We start from the raw sequence: 22,126 nt of genomic DNA, 5'->3' as shown, positions 1-22,126 counted from the left end.
GCGTGCGTGCACGGTACAAGCGGATGAAATGGTCCAAACAATGCCGCCTAGATCCCTCCAACAATTAATGGTGATCTTAACCAATCACTTTCCCCGTGCTTCCTAATGCAGTCCCCATAGTGCTACTCTGTGTCTGTTTGATTTGTGCACTGACCCGCAAGGAGTCTTTTAAGTGGCTGTGTGTGTGTGTGTGTGTGTGTGTGTGTGTGTGTGTGTGTGTGTGTGTGTGTGTGTGTGTGTGTGTGTGTGTGTGTGTGTGTGTGTGTGTGTGTGTGTGTGTGTGTGTGTGTGTGTGTGTGTGTGTGTGTGTGTGTGCGCAACACCATTTTTGCTGGTGGTTTTATGGTTGACATTTACAGGCTAGGTTTGGTGGTTGGAGTTAAACATGATTTATTACTAGAGGGTATGCGCGTGACAAAAATTGCATGGATGCACCTGGGACGTATCCTCAGTGATGTATCCCAAGGTCATCAGGGTTTTGGGTCTCTCGAACATCATACCCCTCACTCAGGCGACCCAGCCGGGGTGATCAAGTCCCGACTTACGTCCCAGTAGCTATCCTCGATCAGTCCCATTAGGGAAAGACCAAGGAACTAATCCAGAACTACTCTGCCAGGGCTGGGAGGTACCCTTCTGGCGCATGGAAGGACTAGGCTCTGTGGGTTGACTCCTGTCCGGGCCCCTCCTACGTCTCACCAGGTCCACTCCTGCTCTCACCAGGCCCAGGAGGCCAGGACCTGTGCGTTGCATCATCATCATACCCGGAAGTTATGCAGGAACGCCTACCGAGCGGCAAAAAAACGACTTCATGGCCTTGACAGCCCATACATCCAAACAGAAAAGTTCTGCATTAAACAACGTTAAACTACGTTATACTCACTCGATTTGCCACTCACTTTATGCATGACCATACCCTCTATAGTTTTGTGCTAGTGTCATGCACCGAAAAATAGATGATCTACAAGCTCACATCGTGTCAAGCTTATTAGATCTGCAATGTTTCGTGTTTTGGCCTACGGCATTAAAAACGGCATTCATGAAATCACTCTCCTAAAACAGTATTACAAAGACGTGTGTGCGCCCATAAGTTTGGATTAGTTTGAAGTACATTGTTGTTGTGTGTGACAATACAATCGAAGCCAATTCTCTACGCATCAGCTCTCCGTTATGGGTTTGATATAAAACAATGCAATGCGTGACCAGAATCTCATAAAAATGACAATTTTACCTCTGTGAAGAAATGACATGTTTAACCTCATTAACCTCAAAGCCATGTACTGTACTAGAATCCAGACCTAACTTCCGCCTCTGCTGACATTTGCGCGCGCACACACACACACACGCACACACGCACACACACACATACACAGCATTGCTACACTGGTGAGGACATGGTGATTTTAATCATCATCTTGTGATAACCAGGACAACGGTCCTCACAACATTATTTCTCAAATTCGGGTACAGGCTTTATTTTTGACATACTATTGGTCCGACTGTCATTAGAACGACAACCTACCTCAAACCCTAACCATAACCGCAAGCACGGAGCAGCGCATGTTCGCCAACCTTAATCCGATCGTTTCCGCATGTCGGTCCGAAGGTGTGTCCGATAAGCGTGTGCAGCCCCTCAAATTCTGCTACTTGCGGGGAAATTTGGCCCTCAAGTATACTACATACAAGTACACACACACACACACACACACACACACACACACACAAAGTTGCGTGATTATGCAACATCATCAGAAAGTTGAGCATTGGCACTGAAAGTGACCCCTGCAAATGAGAAAGGCCAGGCGTGTGAAACCCCCATCAGGAGGACCACACCTTGCCGCGGCCGGGCCGAGGTGGCACCTTGCCATCTCAGATGGCGTTTGTCCGGTAACCCCCCCCCCGCACGCCTCTGTCGTCCTCGCGTCAACCGCCGCCCTCTGAGCCTCCTCGTACGTCCGCGTGTGAGATGATTAACCTGGCAGGTGCGAGGTGAGCGCGGCCTCAGTGTTTTAGTGAGCTGTCGTCTTCAGTCTGCCAGTGCCAGGAGTACCAGAAGGTCGGCCCCGGCTGACTAATGGCCGTGGTCATGGAAGCTGGAAGCTGGCCCATTAGGAAGACAGCGTCATCATTAGGAACCAGCACACTTTTCAAACAGCCTGACCCGGCGTGCCCCACCTGCCTGCAGGCCACACCGGGCCCCCACGCCGATTATTAGCAAAGTATTTGGGGGTGCTCTCTCGGGGTAGAGCAATTATGATCAGTATTCACGGTGAACTGTGACCTTTTCTTTTGTGACAAAACACACATACTCGGAGAAACTTGCATAAACAACACACAGGCTTAATAAACACACAAACACAGAGTCAATGATAGTATGAAGATGCTGTTGTACTGGATATCCGCTGTATTAAAAATAGAAATTAAGTTAAGTACATATATTATATTGTCATCTCTGTCAGGTGGAAAGCTCATGTTACTTTTCAGGATTCAAATAGAAAAATAGCAAAAGTAGCGGATCAACAAGCATATCTGCTATCTATAGGTCGTGTTTTTAACCCTTGTTTTTAATATTTAACTAATTAATGAAATAAAGGATTTTTCTACTTCAACTGGACAGAGCTGCCTTGGACCCTCTTTTAAGTTCGCCACCTTATATCTCCTTCCACAGTGACATTGACTCAAGGTATAGAACTTTTTAAGAACTCTTGTGCTAAGCAGATCTGCTACTTTTGATACTTTTGTGTGACTGTAGTATAATCAAGGGCGTTAATTTATGAACAAGAAATGATGACAGTCATATTTGCCAGGTGAAACAAGCGCTCTCCATTGTGCATCTGTGTCCCCTTTTTTTCCTTTTTTTGGTAACGTGTATGTTTCTCTGTCACAACCTCACGGCAGTTGTTTTTGTTCGTTTGCAACGTTCTTTTGTTGGTTAAATCACTGTTTTGTTCTGGCTTTCCTGCTCTACAGATACAGTAGCAGCCTGTTGTCAGCCGTGGTGTGGTGTGGTCTGGGTGCTGAGGCATTATGGGGTCAGACTCCCATTGGCCTAGGGGGCATGCAGTCAATCATGACTACGTTGCTAATCAAAACGGGCCTGTTGTATGTCAGGTTTCACCTGACAAAAAACAGAACAAGTTAGATGAGTTTTTTTTGCCCGACAGCAACAACATTAAACTTCACAGGAGGAGGCGTGAATGCTGTGACGCAGTCAAGCGTATTAGGTGTTGGGTCCGGAGACATTTGGGGCCCTACGCACTGTGCCGTCGGTAAAATAGAAACAATAGATCTATACTGTATACAGAGATGCAATGGCAGTTCACAGAATTTTGGTGGAGCCCGGTGGCTGCTGCTAGTTCCAGCAGGCCCTCCGGACAGCACTGGTGGCGAGAGTAATAACGTGGAAGTCAGAACAGATGAAGGCCGAGGGTCGTGTTGTGAACTTGTCGATCGGCTATTGTAACGCCGTTTGCCACAATACGGATACTAACCATTTTTCAATCTTGAAAAAATAAATTTGATTTCCAAGCTCACAGCGGGACGCATTGTGATATGCTGTGGGCTTGTAGGTCTGCAACTTTTGAAAAATGTGATTTTTGTCATCAAAGAAGTCAAATAACCGGCTCTATTATCGGCAGAATCGGTAAATCGTTTTAGCTCTATTTCTGGTCAGTATTCACAATGAACTGTGGCTTTTCTTTTAGACACACACACACACACACACACACACACACACACACACACACACACACACACACACACGTACGGTATGTACGCAGGCACAGGCAGACACAAACGCACAGCCAATAATGGAAAGCAGTACGCTTGCTGCCCGGTCGTATTAATGACACTTTTATCACAGGGTTTGTACACGCTAATAAGAAAATGTGCATGGAAATGGGGAACGAGAGAGTGACGAGGTGTCAGGGAGTGATGTATGTCTTTCATCGGACACAGAACATTTAGTTTTCATTAAGAGTTAAACACGTACACCATACATTAGCGAGGTTCAGTGGCGGCCGCGCTGCCGTGCGTCACTGTGTCTCATTCTGATGAATTAGCCAGTCAGCACTCGGCACACACACACACACACACACACACACACACACACACACACACACACACACACACACACACACACACACACACACACACACACACACACACACGCAGGGCTAAAACGCAGAGAAGACCATGGAGAGACAATTTGAGGATGTGCGGTGTGGTGTGCTGAGGAGATGGGACCCACCCAAATGACTTCTTTATACCCCCGGCTGGTGTTTATGTGATGCAGGCTAAGGTTCTAAGCTGTGCTGGACAAAGTATACTCAACCCCAGGCAGGCCAGTACTCCAGTCACAGTATAGTATAATTTGTCCTTGAGTTAAAGCGCTGGAGTACTTGATTTTCGCAATACTGTCAAATATCAGAGATATTGTTAAAATGTTTCAACAGTCAGTCTGGAATGAATGTATGCAATGAATGCAATGGTACAAAAGCTGTTAAAAAAAAGAGAGATATAACATCATATTCGGTTTCGGCCAACTTTTTTCTATATTTAGTATTCGGTTTCGGCCAAGAATTTCCCTATCGGTGCATCCCTACAAAGTACATTCTCCTTTTAACATCAATGAATTACTGTTGGAAAGGGAATTTTGGAATGCACCCAAAAATTACAGATACAAAAAAAAGATTGCTACGGAGCTATTTCATTTCTGTCCAATCCCTGGTTGCAGGCAAAAATATTATCACACCGCTAAGCCCCTTAGTTGAAGTGTGTGTGTGTGTGTGTGTGTGTGTGTGTGTGTGTGTGTGTGTGTGTGTGTGTGTGTGTGTGTGTGTGTGTGTGTGTGTGTGTGTGTGTGTGTGTGTGTGTGTGTGTGTGTGTGTGTGTGTGTGTTACTGTACAGTATGAAGGGTGGGTGGGGGTTGAAAGGTCATCAGAAGCGTAGCGGTTTCATTATGAGAGCGGTGCATTCCCAGCCCGGGCCGGTCACACGGGGAGTAATGAAGCCGGTTGTAAACGGCCGGGCCTGTCAGCCATATTGGATTCAGGGCAGTAAATTAATATTACCCTCCTTTTAAAATGGGTTTTATTTTGGGATTTACTAGTTTCCCCCGAGAGTCTGTGGCGGTGGAAAGAGGTTTTCTTTCGTACGCCGTCCCTCTCCATAATGCGCTCTAGCTCTCACTCATGGGGCTAATCTGTTTAGGTACAGAAAGCATGCGGCTGGTGAAGGGCAGTGGTGGGAAAAAGTACTCAACATGTTTTACTTAAGTAAAAGTATCAATACTGCAAGGTAGAAATACTACCTAGCTTTGAGTTTAAATTGTGGCGTTGAAGGACACTTTCTACCGGTGCTGGAAGAACGCGTTTTATATATATTTTTTCATTTTTAACCTCAGTAAAAAAAAGTTGCAAGAAATACTATGAGTGAAAGTCCTGTATTCAAAAATGTACTAAAAAAAAGTACAAAAGTATTCAATCAACATTTTTATACACATTACGCAGAATGTTCTTTCAAAAATAACAGATCTGTAAGTTCACATTAGCACCGCCTTGTGAGCCTGTAAATCTGCTATTGATGAATACACTAAAGTATAACATGAGCTTTAATGGGCTCTATGCACACAGAATAACTCTTTCTACTTCCTTCACAGGTGTTACCGATGATACTAATTAAGGCTCTGTTCCATTAAGTGTGCAGTGGTTTGTGCATTGTATTTAGCAATTTTAAGAAGAAAAAATAAAATGTTGGGTTTAATTACTTTTCCATTCCATATAGCTACAATTCGTCCATCAATATGTGTGTATTCTCTGTGTTCATGTCAAGGCGTGGGTTTGTCCATATTATGTGTTCGAATACAATGTCCATCTATTTGCCAGAGAATCACCGTTTTTTACTCATTTATATCCATAATAATACATCTTTCCCTTAAAAAAACCTGCACTATCCACAAGTTTCACACATATTTAATGTATTTGCTAAATAGTTACTGTATCGATTTCAAATCATTGAATCGTATCGTATCACCTGACCAATATCGTCCATGTATCGTATCATAAACCATGTATCGTGATACGTCCCGTATCAGTGTTAAAATGTATCGTTACACCCATATATTGTTTTGTAATCCTCAGGGTGGCGGTGCTGAGATTTTAAAATTGGCTTCTGGGAGGGCCGTCCGGCGGGCCACGGCCACGTATCATATATGATATGCCGCTGATCCGACTGATACGTCCATATATGGGCAATGGGCATGCACATATATATAGGGTATGGGCATATACAAATGACATCAGGGATCTCCATATGCTGTATGTATGGGCATAAAAGGGACACAGGCAGACGGACACAGAGATCTGCATATATGGTGACAAAATGTGCACAGACGGTGCAACCCGTACTCTCTGACACTGATTCAGACAGCGGTTGGATCAGCGGTGCTTGTACTAGCGTAAAATGTACAATATTTGCCTCTGAGATGTAGTGGAGTAAAAGTATAGTTAAGTATAGACAATAGACATGAATGGACTTGAGTAAAATGTACTTGTATCTTCTCTACAGTTATCCCTCCTGTGTTATGTTACCTTGGTGGTGCTTCCTGGGGTAAATGGCTCGCTGAGGGAGCGAGGTAATGGCTCGTTGTCATTCTGGAAGCAGGCAGGCTGACGGGGCTGACAGTCAGTCAGTCAGAGCTTCTCCTTCCTTTCCTCTTCCTCTGTCCTGCTTAATGCGGCCCAGAGTTAGAGGCCTGCTTCAAGACCCATAAAACAGCGTCTGAAGTGGCCTAGTCACCCAGACAGCAGATTTATGGAGGCCGCTCCATCACTAGCCGCTGATGTTTAAAGGGCTTTGATAAAGAGCACAGCAGACAATGGGCTTTCTTCAGTGCTTTACCGTCCGTCCGTACCCGGCCCGGAAACACACAAGGCCAAATTCGGCTCTTTTCATTGCTACAACAATATCTCAACAACAACAACAACTACTACTCTCCATCTCTCTCTCTCTCTCTCTCTCTCTCTCTCTCTCTCTCTCTCGCAACTAGCTTTAAGAATTGTTAGGAAAGGTTGGGATACACTTGAAACAAATATTTCTATGTTTTGCATTCACTTGGTATATAGAGTCTTTGTACTCTCTCTGTCTCCTTAGTCTTACTTCTCTTCATGCTTTTAACATATTAGGACATGGCTGCTATTCACCCAAGGACACCAAGTCTTAATACAGTGTTCGGTTTTGGTCACAATGTCCTTTCCGAGTCATCCATTATGCTGACACTTCCGTCCGCTCCGCACAATGGAAAGCAGCCATAAAGGCCAACGCACCATGAAGGATTTAACTCTCAACGAGGTTTCTGAAAGCCTACGGGTTGCTTCCTCCCTCCTCCTCTAAATGAGAGCCCGGGCTGATGCCAGGTTTTTGGTCCTGATGGCAATCCTGAGAGTCCTAGACTGCCGATTCCTGATGTTTTGACCCATATTTTGCCAAAGTGCAAATTTGAAAAGATTGATTTGATTACAGACTAAGATTACAGATTAAAGTTTCCATTTCGGAAATGTAACATTTAACTTTTATATTTAACCACTTAAGCGTTCAAAAGCTCTGATGTACTTTGTGACGCCTTGTGATCGCGTACATCGAAAATGTTCACCTATAATTACATGCCCAAAATGTTGATACAAAAATGTTTCTGCCCGATAGCGACGATCAGAATCATCTTTACGATAGTAATACATCAGCCAAACTGATGCATCAGTCTGTATCAGTCTCGCTCTAAACCCAGCTTCTCTCTCTCTCTCTCTCTCTCTCTCTCTCCCTCTCGTTCCTCAAGGTTCAGAGCACGCCGCCACAGCCACGCTCCCTGCCGCCTTCTCGGACCTGCTACCTCACTTCCTGGTGGAGCCCGAGGACGAGTACATCGTGAAGAACAAGCCGGTGACGCTGACGTGCCGCTCCACGCCCGCCACACAGATCTACTTCAAGTGCAACGGCGAGTGGGTGCACCAGGACGACCACCTGATCGAACGCACCGTCGACCCTGCCACAGGTACCCACCCACCTCCCCGAAAAGCAGTGGTTCACACATGTTTTTATGTCAATGACCCCCAAATGGGTTCTACACACAGAATAACTTCCTACTTCCGGGCCGCTTCCCTGCTTCCTTCACAGGTGTTGCCGATGATACTAATTAAGGCTCTGTTCCATTTAGTGTACAGTGGTTTTCAAACTTTTTTGTATTTTAATGACCCCCATAACTCTGAGAGTGTACAAATGGAATCAAATGTGACTAAATTTGACTGAGGGACTGCCATTGGATTTTTTTGAATTTTCGTCTTTTCATGTCATATGAAAGCAGAGAATCATAGCTTCAAATTGACATATTGGTTGTTCAGTTTGGCCCACCAGTTTTGGAGATATGGCTTATAGAGTAATGTCTTGCAGAAAACAGCGAGTTGAGAAAACAGGCTTGAAAGGTTCACTTATGTGGTCTCTAACATTACACCTAGCTACATGTTAAAGCATTTATTTCATATTTACGATGTCGATTTCAGCTCTGACACTTATTTCAGACATGCTCTAGTATGTGAAGATTCTGCCTGTGCTATAAACTCATTTTGACTCATTTTTTCACCTCCTCTGGTGAAAAGCTGGAATTTGTGCGATGGCAGTCTCTCAGTCAAATCTGGTCACAAATGGTCCCGTAAGGGTCTATTTGGTTCCGTTTTTACACTCTCAGAGTCACAGACCTGTATGCGGCCTTTTGCAACCAACTCAAGGACACTTTGAGACCCACTGGTGTAGCAGAGTGTTTCCAGTGAGCCAACATGCACAATAGCAGCACCCTGACTCTGTTCTGTGACCAGAATGGAACAGAGCCTTCATTAGTATCATCGGTGACACCTGTGAAGGAAGTAGGGAAGGGGCCCAAGTTCTTTCCAAAATGGCGTGTGTGCATAGAGCCTATTGGCATGTATTTGGTCCGTGGACTCTCTATCTGAAAAGGTTTTGCCAGGGACCCCTGGCAAAATTATTATCCAAATTTGTAATTTTCCAAACATTTCAGAAATAGCATATGTACAGCACACAGCGTGGCACGAAGTGACGTGCTGTGAGCTTGTCGATCTGCTATTTTGTAGCATTTTTTTAATAGCCTATAAATGGATTAATGGAGCAGTTCACCCAATTTTCTCTCAATTACACACCCAGATTTATTTTGTTTTTGTTTCATTCCTGAGCCAATGCCTTGATGACCGGTGGAGTCTCCTACTGAGCAACGTCCTTCAAGCTTTTGACTTTTGGATGGACTTTACATAACATTGTTCGGAGCTATAATTATTCTCGATAAGACGATTGTGTTCTTTGTTTTGCTGTATACATACTGTACACACACACACACACACACACACACACACACACACACACACACACACACACACACACACACACACCATGTGTCTTTAATACATAAGAGACATTTTTATTCATGTCCTCTATAATGATAGTATTCAAAACAACACAAATATTTCACTTTGTTGGCCCAAGGGCAGAGTGCCATGCAAACCTTACAGTATGATGCTTGTTTAACATCAATTCTGAACTCTGTAGATGATGATAAATCAAATCCGTTCTGCCGTGTCATGGGGGCATGTACTGTGTACTGTACTCCACTGTACCACAGACAACAACTTTCCTTGTCAGGGGTCAACAAAACTATTCTAGAGTAAACACTGCCGGCAAGACAGAAGCGCACACACAGAACACACACAGAACACACACGCACACACGCACGCGCACACACACACAGACACTATAGGCATGCCAAAGTAGTCAGCAGTATATTGATGCTGTCGGGCAGAATGTTGATTTATTAGCCAGTGAATCATTGTGTCACTTAAGTATAACCCATAATAATTAATATTTCCCTTAAAAGACAAATCCTGCACCATGCACAACATCCATTTCACACATAGATTTTTTGGCTGAATAGTAGATTTTAAATCATATCGCTATGAATGAACAAATATCGTACATGTATCAACGTATCATATCGGCAACGATACGTCATGATGTGTATTGTATCGATGTCAAAATGTATCATTACACCCCTAACACTAAGTGCCTTGGAGAAATGGGAGGTATTTTAGGCCATATGTCTGACAGTGACGGCGTATAAATTGTCAATCAATGTGTGTCACCATGTCTCCCTTCAACTCAACGTACAGTAGCATGTCGATAACTGGCTGCTAGTTGCTTGGCAACAGGTGGGAGTTAAGAGTTCACTGTGACGGCCTGCTTGAGAGGGCCGTCACAGGTGTGTGTGTGTGTGTGTGTGTGTGTGTGTGTGTGTGTGTGTGTGTGTGTGTGTGTGTGTGTGTGTGTGTGTGTGTGTGTGTGTGTGTGTGTGTGTGTGTGTGTGTGTGTGTGTGTGTGTGTGTGTGTGTGTGTGTGTGTGCAATCAATCACATGAACAAAGTCACTCAGTCACACATAATGTGCATGCACAAGCTTTGAGGAACCGTTGGTACAGTCCTGAGGTGTGTGTGCGTGCGTGCGCCACATCGGTAACAGTCCTCAGGGCAGCTCTGACATTAAACAGCGACAAGTGTTTGAGAGATCGATGCTGTGCGCCTTGGACCAGCCACACCTGAGCGTCCGACCACCACGTCCTTCAAGCTCTCCACCACGCACATGCGTGCGCGCGCATACAGTCGTACACACACACACACACACACACACACACACACGGCGGGGCTAGCACATTCATCATCCGAAGCCACAGTGTGAAAAGCACAGCGCTGAGGGGGCGAGCCTCGGAGCCACTCATGCCTGATTCACACTCGGTTGGGCACCGTGTCGTTCGCCAAAAATAGACGATCTGCAAGCTCATGACACGTTGCGGTGCCACGCGCGGTGAACTTGCAGATCGACTGCGGGTGGGGTGGGATATGGGCCTCTTCAATGAGTTAAACTATGCTCATCAGCCATTATTTCATGTTAGTGTTGAGTTTGGGTAGGGAGTCGACATCTTTAATGGCTTCTGCTAAGGCATTCCACATTTTTGTGGCAGCAAAGTAGAATTCGTTTTTTGAGCCGAATGTTGAGGGAAAGAGGTCAGATAAATGCTGCCTCTAATGGTAGATAACCACATGGTAAATGGCTTATTGTCATTTGAACATTGACGGAGCGATGTTGCCTCGGTAATGTTATGTTCTCATAAACTGAGGTTTATGGCGCGTGTCGTGTTCTTTAGCGAACACCACACCGCTATTGACAAAATGCAAATTCATACTTGTGGCGGCAAACGACGAAGGTGGTGTTTTTTGCCCCATTATTATCTGGTTATGTATATTGTGTGGCACAACGCAGCACATCGAAGTACTGCCTTGGAAAAGACTGAATTAATTGCCTAACCTTTTATTAAGGAGCAGGCAGATAAAATATCAACAAGGTAAACCTTCAATATAAAAAACAATGAGACAATGCATTTATGCATCCCTGATCAAATTACTGTGTGCGTGTGCGTGTGCGCATGCGTGAGTGCGTGCGCGTCAGTTCTTGTAGAAGTGGATGAGTCTGCATGTCTATTTACGTTGACATAAGTCACACAAAAGAAAATACGAGAATGCGTGCATGTGTTTCTCTTCTACAGAAAGCTTGTCATTGCTTTTGTTTCCCCAATAAGTTAGCACACTGTAAATTGGGAGGTTTGAAGTTGCGGATCGCTGCTGAATACATGATCATCTGGCGAGGCAGGCAATCACGGAACGGAAAACAAACCGGGGTTTCTGAGCCGAGGGAGGAGATTGTTCCATGATTGAAGCAAACGTGTTCAATATGACACTGTCGGCCCTAACAAGCGGCAAGCCCAGGGACGCGGGAGGCCAACCAGTTGATGGCTGGGGGTGGAGGGCTGTAATCACTGTCCCAGCCTTGACGGTCAAATGCACACCTCTTCATAGGAGGTATCTGTGGGCCCAGTCTCAAGAAACCATCAAAAGCAATTACTACTATTACAATTTCAATGTGGGGTCTGGGGGGACATTAGCAGACGCTCTTACCCAGAGCGACATCACAGTAAATGGCATGAACTCTAGTTGGCAAGCAACAGGGTAAATGCTAAATGGTTGTATAAATAGAGTGGAAAGAGAACAATGTAGTGCTTCAAAGAAACAAGGCTACCCAGGTACAAAAACAAAATCAAACCTAGCATCTGTCTTAACAACATACTGTCGAATTCACCGCCATTATCGTCTGTAGACTGAAATCTGTGTTCTCAGGCACTCTTCCGCAGTTCATTTCAGGGGACAACCGGAAAACATGTGATCAAAATACAACCAAGCCGGAAAAGTTACAGGATTATAGGATTTCACAAAAATGCATTTCTCTCTGCTTTCTGTTCCCATGGGTGTTTTTGGTGAAAACATGCTATATTCAACTGCTAATAACTAAAGAACGGAACATGGCGGAAACACACTTTTTGTTTTCCTAATGAAAGTAGAGACTCTTCCTTCCTTTGAGATATTTGGTGTTTTCATAGTCATAGACAAATGTATATCCTCTGGGTCTTTAGTAAGATTAGTAAGAATTCTCAAAAACACTGGCAGTGGCTACAAGACTGTTCTAGAGAAACTCTGGCAGTAAATTAGTTAAATTGGCAATTCTTTCCAATGTAAAAAGAAAGAATTTCTTCGCATTTTTTACTTCCTTTAGGCAATAATAACAACAATCAATTTTGTTTATAATAACATACCCACCAGTTATTAAAATATAAGCCTCTATCAAATGGTAGAGATGTCACGTTGTGGTAAACGTGCACGCTAAACTATAGTAATCCAAAAGATGGAGACTAAATCATTTTACAGTGCAAGAAACTGAACTTGCACTACTTGTACCATAAAGTGACAAACGACCCGTTTGGTAGAGCATGTTTTCTGAAAATGATTTAACCATTATTTTTGTTATTTTTATTGTATCAAGTTACATAATCATGTTCAGTAACATCTCTGAGATGATATGCCAAATAAATCATCTCACCTTTGAAACTGTGGCAAAACAGAGCCTAGATTGAGTGAGGCTCTGTCTAACTTCCTCATTGCCACCTGACTTGGTGATCTAGTGGATATCTTTGGCATAACACACCTCAACCGAATGGTAGAAATGGCTCAAACAAGTGTTCTTTTTCAGCATGGTTTTCAATGAGAAATAGTGACTTAAAATGTGCTCTACCAATTGGTCGATTAAACTGTTGGGGTGTAGGGGACGTCATTCCCTCGAATGTCTCGCCTCGATGCCTAGAGAAGTAAGAAATATATTGTGGAAAACAACCTTGCTCCTTATACTCTAAATGCCACCAATTTAGATGTATCTATTGTACTCTCAACAATTTTTTTTTTTTTTTAATGTTTTTTTGTGGCTTTCGCCTTTTTATTTTATATTTGTATGGAGGGACAGACAGTAGGCTGACAGGGAATGGGGAGAGAGATGGGGGGGAAGACATGCAGTAAAGTCCGTCGGGATCGGGAGTCGAACCCGCGGCACACTGCCAGACTGGATTACCAGCCAAGGTGCCTGGACCACTGAGCCATGGCCCAGGCCCAGAACAAACCATTATTATATTGCTATTTAGCTGTATGGCATGTCATTGTATGCACTACAGTCAAAACTGTAGCTTATGTAGATTACATGATTATGATTATAATCATATGATTATCTTGCAGTGTTACATGTTATCAGATGTTATCCCATAGTGCAGCTATGAAATTGTGTTATCAAACCAGCCCAGAGAATGAATGAATCAGTTTTCATAGCTTTGTTATGTAATAATATAATAATGTCTGATGTAATACAGTGCAGATGCTTCTATTCTATGTTTACGTCGTAAGAGTTTGAGAACACAATAAACGGAGGATGTACCGTACTGTAGTACAGCATAAATGATAACGTCGGAGGCCTTTTCCACAGAACGAGGAGATCGGGTCGTTATGTTTTTATGACATGGGATGCATTTCCGCAGCGTATACAGCTCTGTTTTCACGACACACTATTGAAAAGATGTGAATTTGCCGTATGATTTGCTCCTTCCAATAACTGTGCACAGACAGCAGCGCAGTGGCAGCTGTGGGATTATACAGTAACAATGTGTGACATATGCCACTTGTGTTTTCTAATGCCAGCCAATGAAACCATGACACACGCTGAGTCACCTGACCGCTGGTGGGAAGTACATTTCTTTAAACAGTCTGTACAATTCTTAGTTATTTGTACATTACTTGAGTATTTCCAATCTCCCATACTTTTACTTCTACTCCACTACATCTTGGATCCAAATATTGTGCTTTTACTACGCTACATTTATTGGAAAACTTTAGTTACTATAATTACTTTGTAGATTTTGATTATTATTACAAAAATACTACATTAACCACGTCAGCCCTATATATATATATCGGCCATTGCGATGTGACACATTGTGAAATGAATAGAAAATACTTTTGTACTTTTACGCAAGTCAATTTTGAATTCCAGAGTATTTCTGCTTTGCTGAATTGATACTTTTACTTAAGTAAAACATTTGAGTACTTTTTTCCTCCACTGCCTAAGTAACTCAGGTGTGACATCACGCAGTGCGTTCACTATTCTGGAATATATGTCACGTCAAAAAGCATAGTGACCTGTTGACCTCACACACTTGACCTTTCACCTCATCAGACAGCTCTATTGGTTGGACGTGATTTAGTGCAGCGGAAGACAAAAGGGCTTCTTTGTGTGTGTGTGTGTGTGTGTGTGTGTGTGTGTGTGTGTGTGTGTGTGTGTGTGTGTGTGTGTGTGTGTGTGTGTGTGTGTGTGTGTGTGTGTGTGTGTGTGTGTGTGTGTGTGTGTGTGTGTGTGTGTGTGTGTGTGTGTGTGTGTGTGTGTGCATGCCTATACAGTACTTAAGTATAGTACAATTTGAGAAGTAGACATTGTGAGGACCGCTTTCCTGCATGGTCCTGGTTAGGTGATTTCTGCCTCTGCAAAAATCATAAATTAATTTTTTTTTTTTTTTTTTTTAAGGGTACCCCACACATTTCCCATGGGGTGGGGGGGACACAACAAGGATTTCAGGTAATAATAGCCTACAATAACGTGTGTACACATCTGTGAGAACTCAATGGATATACGTTATAGAATATAAACCAAAACATATATAATATGTGCACCCCGCTAAAATCACCTATGGATTGAACTTGGAACTTGGGAGCTCGTAGGTTGACTTGATAATTTTTTTGTATATTGACAAATACACATCTAAGTTGACGAATAATTGTCACACAAATAATTGCGATTAACGATTTAATTGCAGATATGACAAATTACTGAAATATTAAAGAAATTACTGGCATTCTAAAATATATATACGGAAATAGCTGTCACTTGTGACACGGTGTAGTAGATCAGTAGTAGTAGATCAGCTATTTCTGCTGTTTTATGTATGAACATTTTTGGGCACGATTATGACGATTATGCAAAAATTATCTCAAATAATTGTGATTAGACGATTATGTACTAATTGTGGTAGTACTATTGACATTTGACAAATGGCATTTATAAAATTGCCATCCTACAGTACAATGTTTATGTCCACAAGAGTATAGCAAATACCAATGTGTGCGGCTGCATGCGTGCGCGCGCGTGCTTGTGTGTGTGTGTGTGTGTGTGTGTGTGTTAGCCCTGCTGTGCTGCCCTCCAAGATTATTGACACCCTTCTGTTTTTGTCTGCGTTGGACGCTCTCCCACTCCACCCCACCCCCCACCCCGGTCATCTCCTCTTGAACACGGGAGGGGGGGGGGGGGACTTGCAATTTGTCCTTCCTCTCCTGGTGTCAATGTCCAGTATCGATCCATTCCAGACAGTCTATTGGTTCTCATTACTTGTCTCCAGTAACTTATCTTCTCCATTGTACCTAGCCCCCCCCCCCCCCTGCTGTCTGTTGTTCTCAAGTGCTGGAAGTAGAAGTACTCTGATTGTTTTATTTACTGAAGTAGCGATACAACAATGTGGAAATACTCTTTTTATATTTACTGTAGCCAGTGGTGGAAAAAGTACTCACATTTTGTTTTTGTTTTTACTTCAGTAAAAGTACCAATACTGCAATGTAGAAATATTCTGCCAAGTAAAAGTCTGGAATTCACTTGAGTAAAAGTACAAAGGTATAGAGCGCCGAAGTCCTGACGTCACTCGCTCATCCCCTGGTTCTGCCTGCTTCACGGAAGTCATTTCTCTATGGAGAATAAATGTAGGTTATAGGATAACCGTGGTTATTTATTTGCAATAGATACGCCAGGTGGCCCTTCTCGCTTGCTTTTGCAGAAGAAAAGGGTTTACCTGGGGTGAGAAGTGGAAGTCGCAGGGGGGTTTTATACCCTTGCGCACGGGAGCACGCTGCGTCATCACGCACATGGCCCGTGGTCTTAACACTTGGCCCGCTAGCATGTATTGACAAATTAGGATCTAATTCACGCCAGCATTTTTCCCAGTTGAGCTCTTATTTTGAAAAGCCACATTTCCAGACTTCCGGAAGTGAACATAAACTAGGAAGTGAAACGGGTCCTGGACAGGCCTTGTTCATAAGATGGATGTATACCGGGGCACTGGAGGGCTCCACATCGTCAGCTCTGTGCCGTCAAAGAAACGTTGTTTTGACCAAAAATGCCATCTGGGACAAGGAATAGGAGGTACAGGCGATTGAAAGAAACAGATAGAATGGATTATTATGGTGCCGATGATCTGAAGAAGATGGGCGACCCAGTTTTGTGACAACAGCTAGCTACCCGATGCTAACGTAAGTAGCATTATGGCTTGATCGATCGAAAGCGCTATAAAAGCGCAATTGCCATTGATCTACGGCAATGGTCTTAAGCGTAGCATTAAATAATATGCTTTAATTGACCTAGATCTACGGCAATGGCGGTATAAGTGTTAAGGTGACAGGCCACAGGGATGTATGAATACATATTGGGATGTTCTCACATGCGTATCTATCGCAAATGTTATGGTTAAATAACCACGGTTATCCTATAACCTACAGTTGTTTCTGTCGATTAGCGAGCATTAGCGAGGACCAATTAACACGAATACAAGGTTGAAGACGGGTTACGTGCTCCTTCAGGTACAGTACTTGAGTAAATGTACTAGGCTACCTTTCTCTAGCAGTGCATATATAGGGCTGTGTGACAGGCCTCTAATAAAGACATATCCCATGGTAACAGATCGATGCTGACAGTGTGTTTGCATAGATTAGGACACTCCACCACTCTATGATTTCTCATCAGACAGAATGAATGAGACTCCGACACATTGGAGAGAACAGGGCGACCGGGCTCCTCTCGGACCCCAGCGAACTGATTTGATTGTGTTTGCGTTCCATCTAGCCCCGACTGTCCCTGCTGATGGAAACGATTATTCGCTTCCACCCCCCCCCCCCCCACCCCCCCCACACACACACACACACACATACAGATTCCATCGTAGTTGGGCAGATACCTTGTATCTCCGTATTTCAACTTTTAGTTTTTGAGGGGTGCTAGCCCCCGCCCTCCTATATTCAGCTATAGTGTAGATTTGTGTCCTAACACAAACATTAAATGCCATTGACAATGAATGGAGAATTTACGTCATATGTGTGTGCAAATGATGATGTACGATGATAAGAGTCCCTAACTTCACATGGGTGTGATTTATTTGTCTACTTGTTGCTATGTTTTTAGGTCTTAAAGGTAACCTGAGTCCAATTCTACAAATGTCTTCTAAAACTATTGCTGTTTATTTCATTGGCCCGTTTGACTGTCAAGGGTTCAGCCTCCAGGAATAAACCCTAAATACAAAGTTAATACACCATTGCACATAAAAATGACTCCAGGGTGTCTAATGAAGTACTGTCACCTCATAGACGCATGGAAAACTGGAAAAATACAAACATTGTGGCACTCCCTCTTTAATCAAAATCTGCAACATAACTTGTAACTAAAGCTGTCAAATTGGCTGGACTAAAAAGTACAATTATTTGACTCTTGAGGTGTAGTGAAGTAGAAATATATAAAGTGGAAATGGAAATACTCAAATGCATCTTGAAATTGCGCTTTCCAGCTGGTGCAGTACTTGAATACATGTACTTAGTTGCTTTCTGCCACTGGTTTTATATGAAACTGTGTGAAGTGGCCACCTCCAGTGTCCTATAGAGGATATTAATAGACTGTTTGATATTCTCTTTAATAACTGGGCTTCGTCATATGTGTGTGCAAATGATGATGTACGATGATAAGAGCGTCCCTAACTTCACATGGGTGTGATTTATTTGTCTACTTGTTGCTATGTTTTTAGGTCTTAAAGGTAACCTGAGTCCAATTCTACAAATGTCTTCTAACACCCAATTGTATTCTGAATGAAATCACACCCGCGCTATTATCATTGTTCTATCATTGTTAATGGGAATTTTAAAAGTTATTTTTTAAACTTTGTGTAGGTCCGATATAGCCAATTTGCTCGTCTACATATGACGAAGATTCTCTATTCATTGTCAATGGGAAAAAACCTATTATTATTTCTTCTTCTTCTTCGTTCTTTAAGAAAATACCAATTTAAAAAAAGGAACGGTTCTGGACTTACAAGGTTTCCACCCAACAGAAAGGACTTCCTATTTCAATAAAACCTGAGCAGGTCAGACCCGCCCCATACATACGAGATGGACCAGAGATTACATTTCCTTTCCGTCGGGGGGATTGAACTGATTGTTGACAATGACAACATGGAGAGCACTGGGGGAATATAATCAGGTGTGACATGTCATCATATCCTACGCAGGTGGCTTTCATACAGGAATGGAAGACGTGGGTGCCACCGATATTGTCCCTTATCATTTGACCCATTTAGGCCTGACCTCAAAATTTAAAAAAATCCTTCTAAATCCTCCAGTTTTCTGAAATAAATATTTTCACGATTTTTCAAAAATAGCAGACCTACAAGCTCATAGCGCGCCACTCGGTGGCGCGCTATGAGCTTGTAGATCTGCTATTTTTCAATAGCTAAATTATAACAATGTTTAAAACACCAAAAGGGGTTCCCGCCCAAAATGGCTTAACTGTCCTTTTGCGCAGATCACACAAACCTCAGCAAAAATAAAAGGACAATATCGATGGCCTCCAACTGTAGAAGTACCTTAGCAAAAATATTTTGTTAAAAGTAAAAGTACTGCATTCAAAATCGTGACTAAGTCAAATTACAAAGGTAAATTTGCATCAGATTATCAGATTATTATCAGATTATTATGCAGACTGTCCCATTTCATAATCTTACTTTACTGTAGCTCATGTTATTTGGATTATAATTATTGATCAGTAACCACTTAAGCCCTATTTTATACTTCGAGTAATCCAAAAATAGTGAGCTCACACTGTCGCAGTGTGATGCGTTGTGACTCGTGAGCTTGTAGATCCGGTGTTTTCGGAAATGTTTTACGTCTTTTAATCTTTTATTGTAAATATTTAAAGATAGAGTGCCGTGACTTTTTTTCCACCCTAAAACATGATCATCAGGTCTTATTGTTATATAAGGAGGTATAATTTAAAACAAAAATGTGTACAGTATTTGTTAAAATGTTGTTTTTATGTGGGCACGTCCACCAGTTCATTAAGTATGCCTGGTTTGCCTGGTGGGTGGTGATGGGTGGTGATCCACCTGAACTGAAGCCGCACCCACAGCTGTAGTTGTATGATAAACGGGGAGGGGTTAGGGGAGGGGCTGATAGTGTGATGTCACTATATTGCTGTTTATTTCATTGGCCCGTTTGACTGTCAAGGGTTCAGCCTCCAGGAATAAACCCTAAATACAAAGTTAATACACCATTGCACATAAAAATGACTCCAGGGTGTCTAATGAAGTACTGTCACCTCATAGACGCATGGAAAACTGGAAAAATACAAACATTGTGGCACTCCCTCTTTAATCAAAATCTGCAACATAACTTGTAACTAAAGCTGTCAAATTGGCTGGACTAAAAAGTACAATTATTTGACTCTTGAGGTGTAGTGAAGTAGAAATATATAAAGTGGAAATGGAAATACTCAAATGCATCTTGAAATTGCGCTTTCCAGCTGGTGCAGTACTTGAATACATGTACTTAGTTGCTTTCTGCCACTGGTTTTATATGAAACTGTGTGAAGTGGCCACCTCCAGTGTCCTATAGAGGATATTAATAGACTGTTTGATATTCTCTTTAATAACTGGGCTTTATCACTCGTGACCTCTATAAGAGAAATAAAATGACCCCCACGGTGCGACCCCAGGGTTTATCAGCACCCAACTCCAATCCTTTGAAGTCTAAATACCACACATTACGTAGACGGTAAAATCTTTTAAGACCATCTCTCATTTTTCAGACCGGAACTAATAAGAGCGGGCAGCTAACCCTTGCATTCCGCCAGGCGCACTGGCCAGGTTTTCATTCCTATAAATTATGTATTTTCTGATCGACGAGAGTCGTGGATTTTTTATGTGATGTCATAATTCATATCCGATCTAAAGCGGGGGAGATAAGCCGAGGTTTAGTGGGAATCTCTAACCTTTGTCTTAATACCGCCGTCATCCCTGGTATTATAGGAGCCAATCAACATCCATCTCTCATCCGTGGTATTATGCCGGCCAATCAACATTAATCTCTCATCCATTATAGGAAGCCAATCAACATTCATCTCTGTCTCTCTCTCTCGATCTATTTTCTCTCGCTTTTGTCTTTTCTTACTTTTCTTTTTTCACTGATTCTGCGGTGGTAGACTGTAGTGGTGGAAAGTAACTTAGTACGTTTACGCAAGTACTGAACACCTCAGAGGCAAACATTGCATACTACACTGCAAGTTACTTTGTAGATTTTGATTATTACAAAACACATTAAGCAATTTTAGCCCTATTTTATACTTTGTCTATTCGAAACTAGCCAACCTACACGATTCCATGCCAATACTTTTCTATACTTAACAGTAAAAGTTAGAAAACAGGCCTTTTACTTGAGTCTTTAACAGAGTCTTTCTGTATTGTGGTGTTGCTACTTTTACTGAAATACAAATATTAGTACAGTATACGTGAACGCCTGTGAAATCCCTATTCTTACTCCAGCTTTAGGTGATAAGGTGACCACTGAATACTACAACATGACGTCATGACGCGGAGATATGCGACTCGCCACTCACCCCAACACATCTCTCTGTTTTTACTAACCAGTAACCACCGTTTTAGATCATTCACAGTAATGTGGGGAGAAAGATGGGGACCATATCTCTTTTAACCCATTTTGACCTGAGGTCAGATTCTAAAAATGTCTTCTACATCAGTTTTCTGAAAAAGCTATGTTTCTATGTCAGTGGTTCTTCGATTTTTCAAAAATAGCAGACCTACAAGCTCGTAGCGCGCCACTCGGTGGCGCGCTATGAGCTTGTAGATCTGCTATTTTTCAATAGCTAAAGCATAACATAATGCTAACACCAAAAGGGGTTGTTTTTCTTTTTGGTTGTTGAGTTGTGTTTGTTATGATTGTGTTTATTTCTGGACATTTTATGAACAAGAGAGCTATAACTGCAATATTATAGGCTATATACAACTGTTTTATATAATTGAAAAAATGTCAATACATATATTGTTTAAAAAAAAAAACAGTAACCCCCGCTTTGGTGGTCACCTTATCACCTAAAAGTGGAGTATGAATAGGCCTTAAATCTTCTCAGCCTATGAGCGGATCTCTCCATATGAATACATGTGTGGTGCGGTGGTCATTGGGTGATCACCCCGGTCAACCCGGGACGGGGGTTAAGAGTTTGGTAACGACGGTGGTACAGCTCAACAGTGATTAAACATGATCTTTAACAGGATATCGGAGAACAATCCAGCCACAATTTAAGCAAAAGCCGATAGGCCCGCGAGCTAGAGCCCTAATGAACAGCGGGAAATAAGAGAGGCCGGGGGAGGGAAGGGGACAATAATAGACTGTCGGGTGGGAACCATGTATGTCCAAAAAGAAAAAAAAAACTGTTACTGTACTTTTCAGAAAATTAAAATAAAAAACTGTATTCCAGTGGATCCACTGTATAGTTATTATTTAG

General features: G+C 42.6%; 1 protein-coding gene across 2 annotated transcripts in view; it reads left to right on the top strand.

Annotated features, from left to right (window-relative positions):
- The window catches only part of unc5a (unc-5 netrin receptor A), a 299,074-nt gene that overhangs the window by 124,017 nt on the left and 152,931 nt on the right, over window positions 1–22,126 (top strand). For both annotated transcript variants that reach the window (XM_079501568.1, XM_079501567.1), the window contains exon 2: window positions 7,830–8,045. In XM_079501568.1, the coding sequence (XP_079357694.1) occupies window positions 7,830–8,045 (216 nt within the window). The remainder of the gene's footprint in view (window positions 1–7,829; window positions 8,046–22,126) is intronic.

The sequence above is a fragment of the Electrona antarctica genome (assembly GCF_951216825.1).
Source record: "Electrona antarctica genome assembly, chromosome: 1".
Classification (NCBI taxonomy): Eukaryota; Metazoa; Chordata; class Actinopteri; order Myctophiformes; family Myctophidae; genus Electrona; species Electrona antarctica.
Note: the sequence above shows the minus strand (reverse complement) of the source record. Positions and strands in the feature narration are given on the sequence as shown.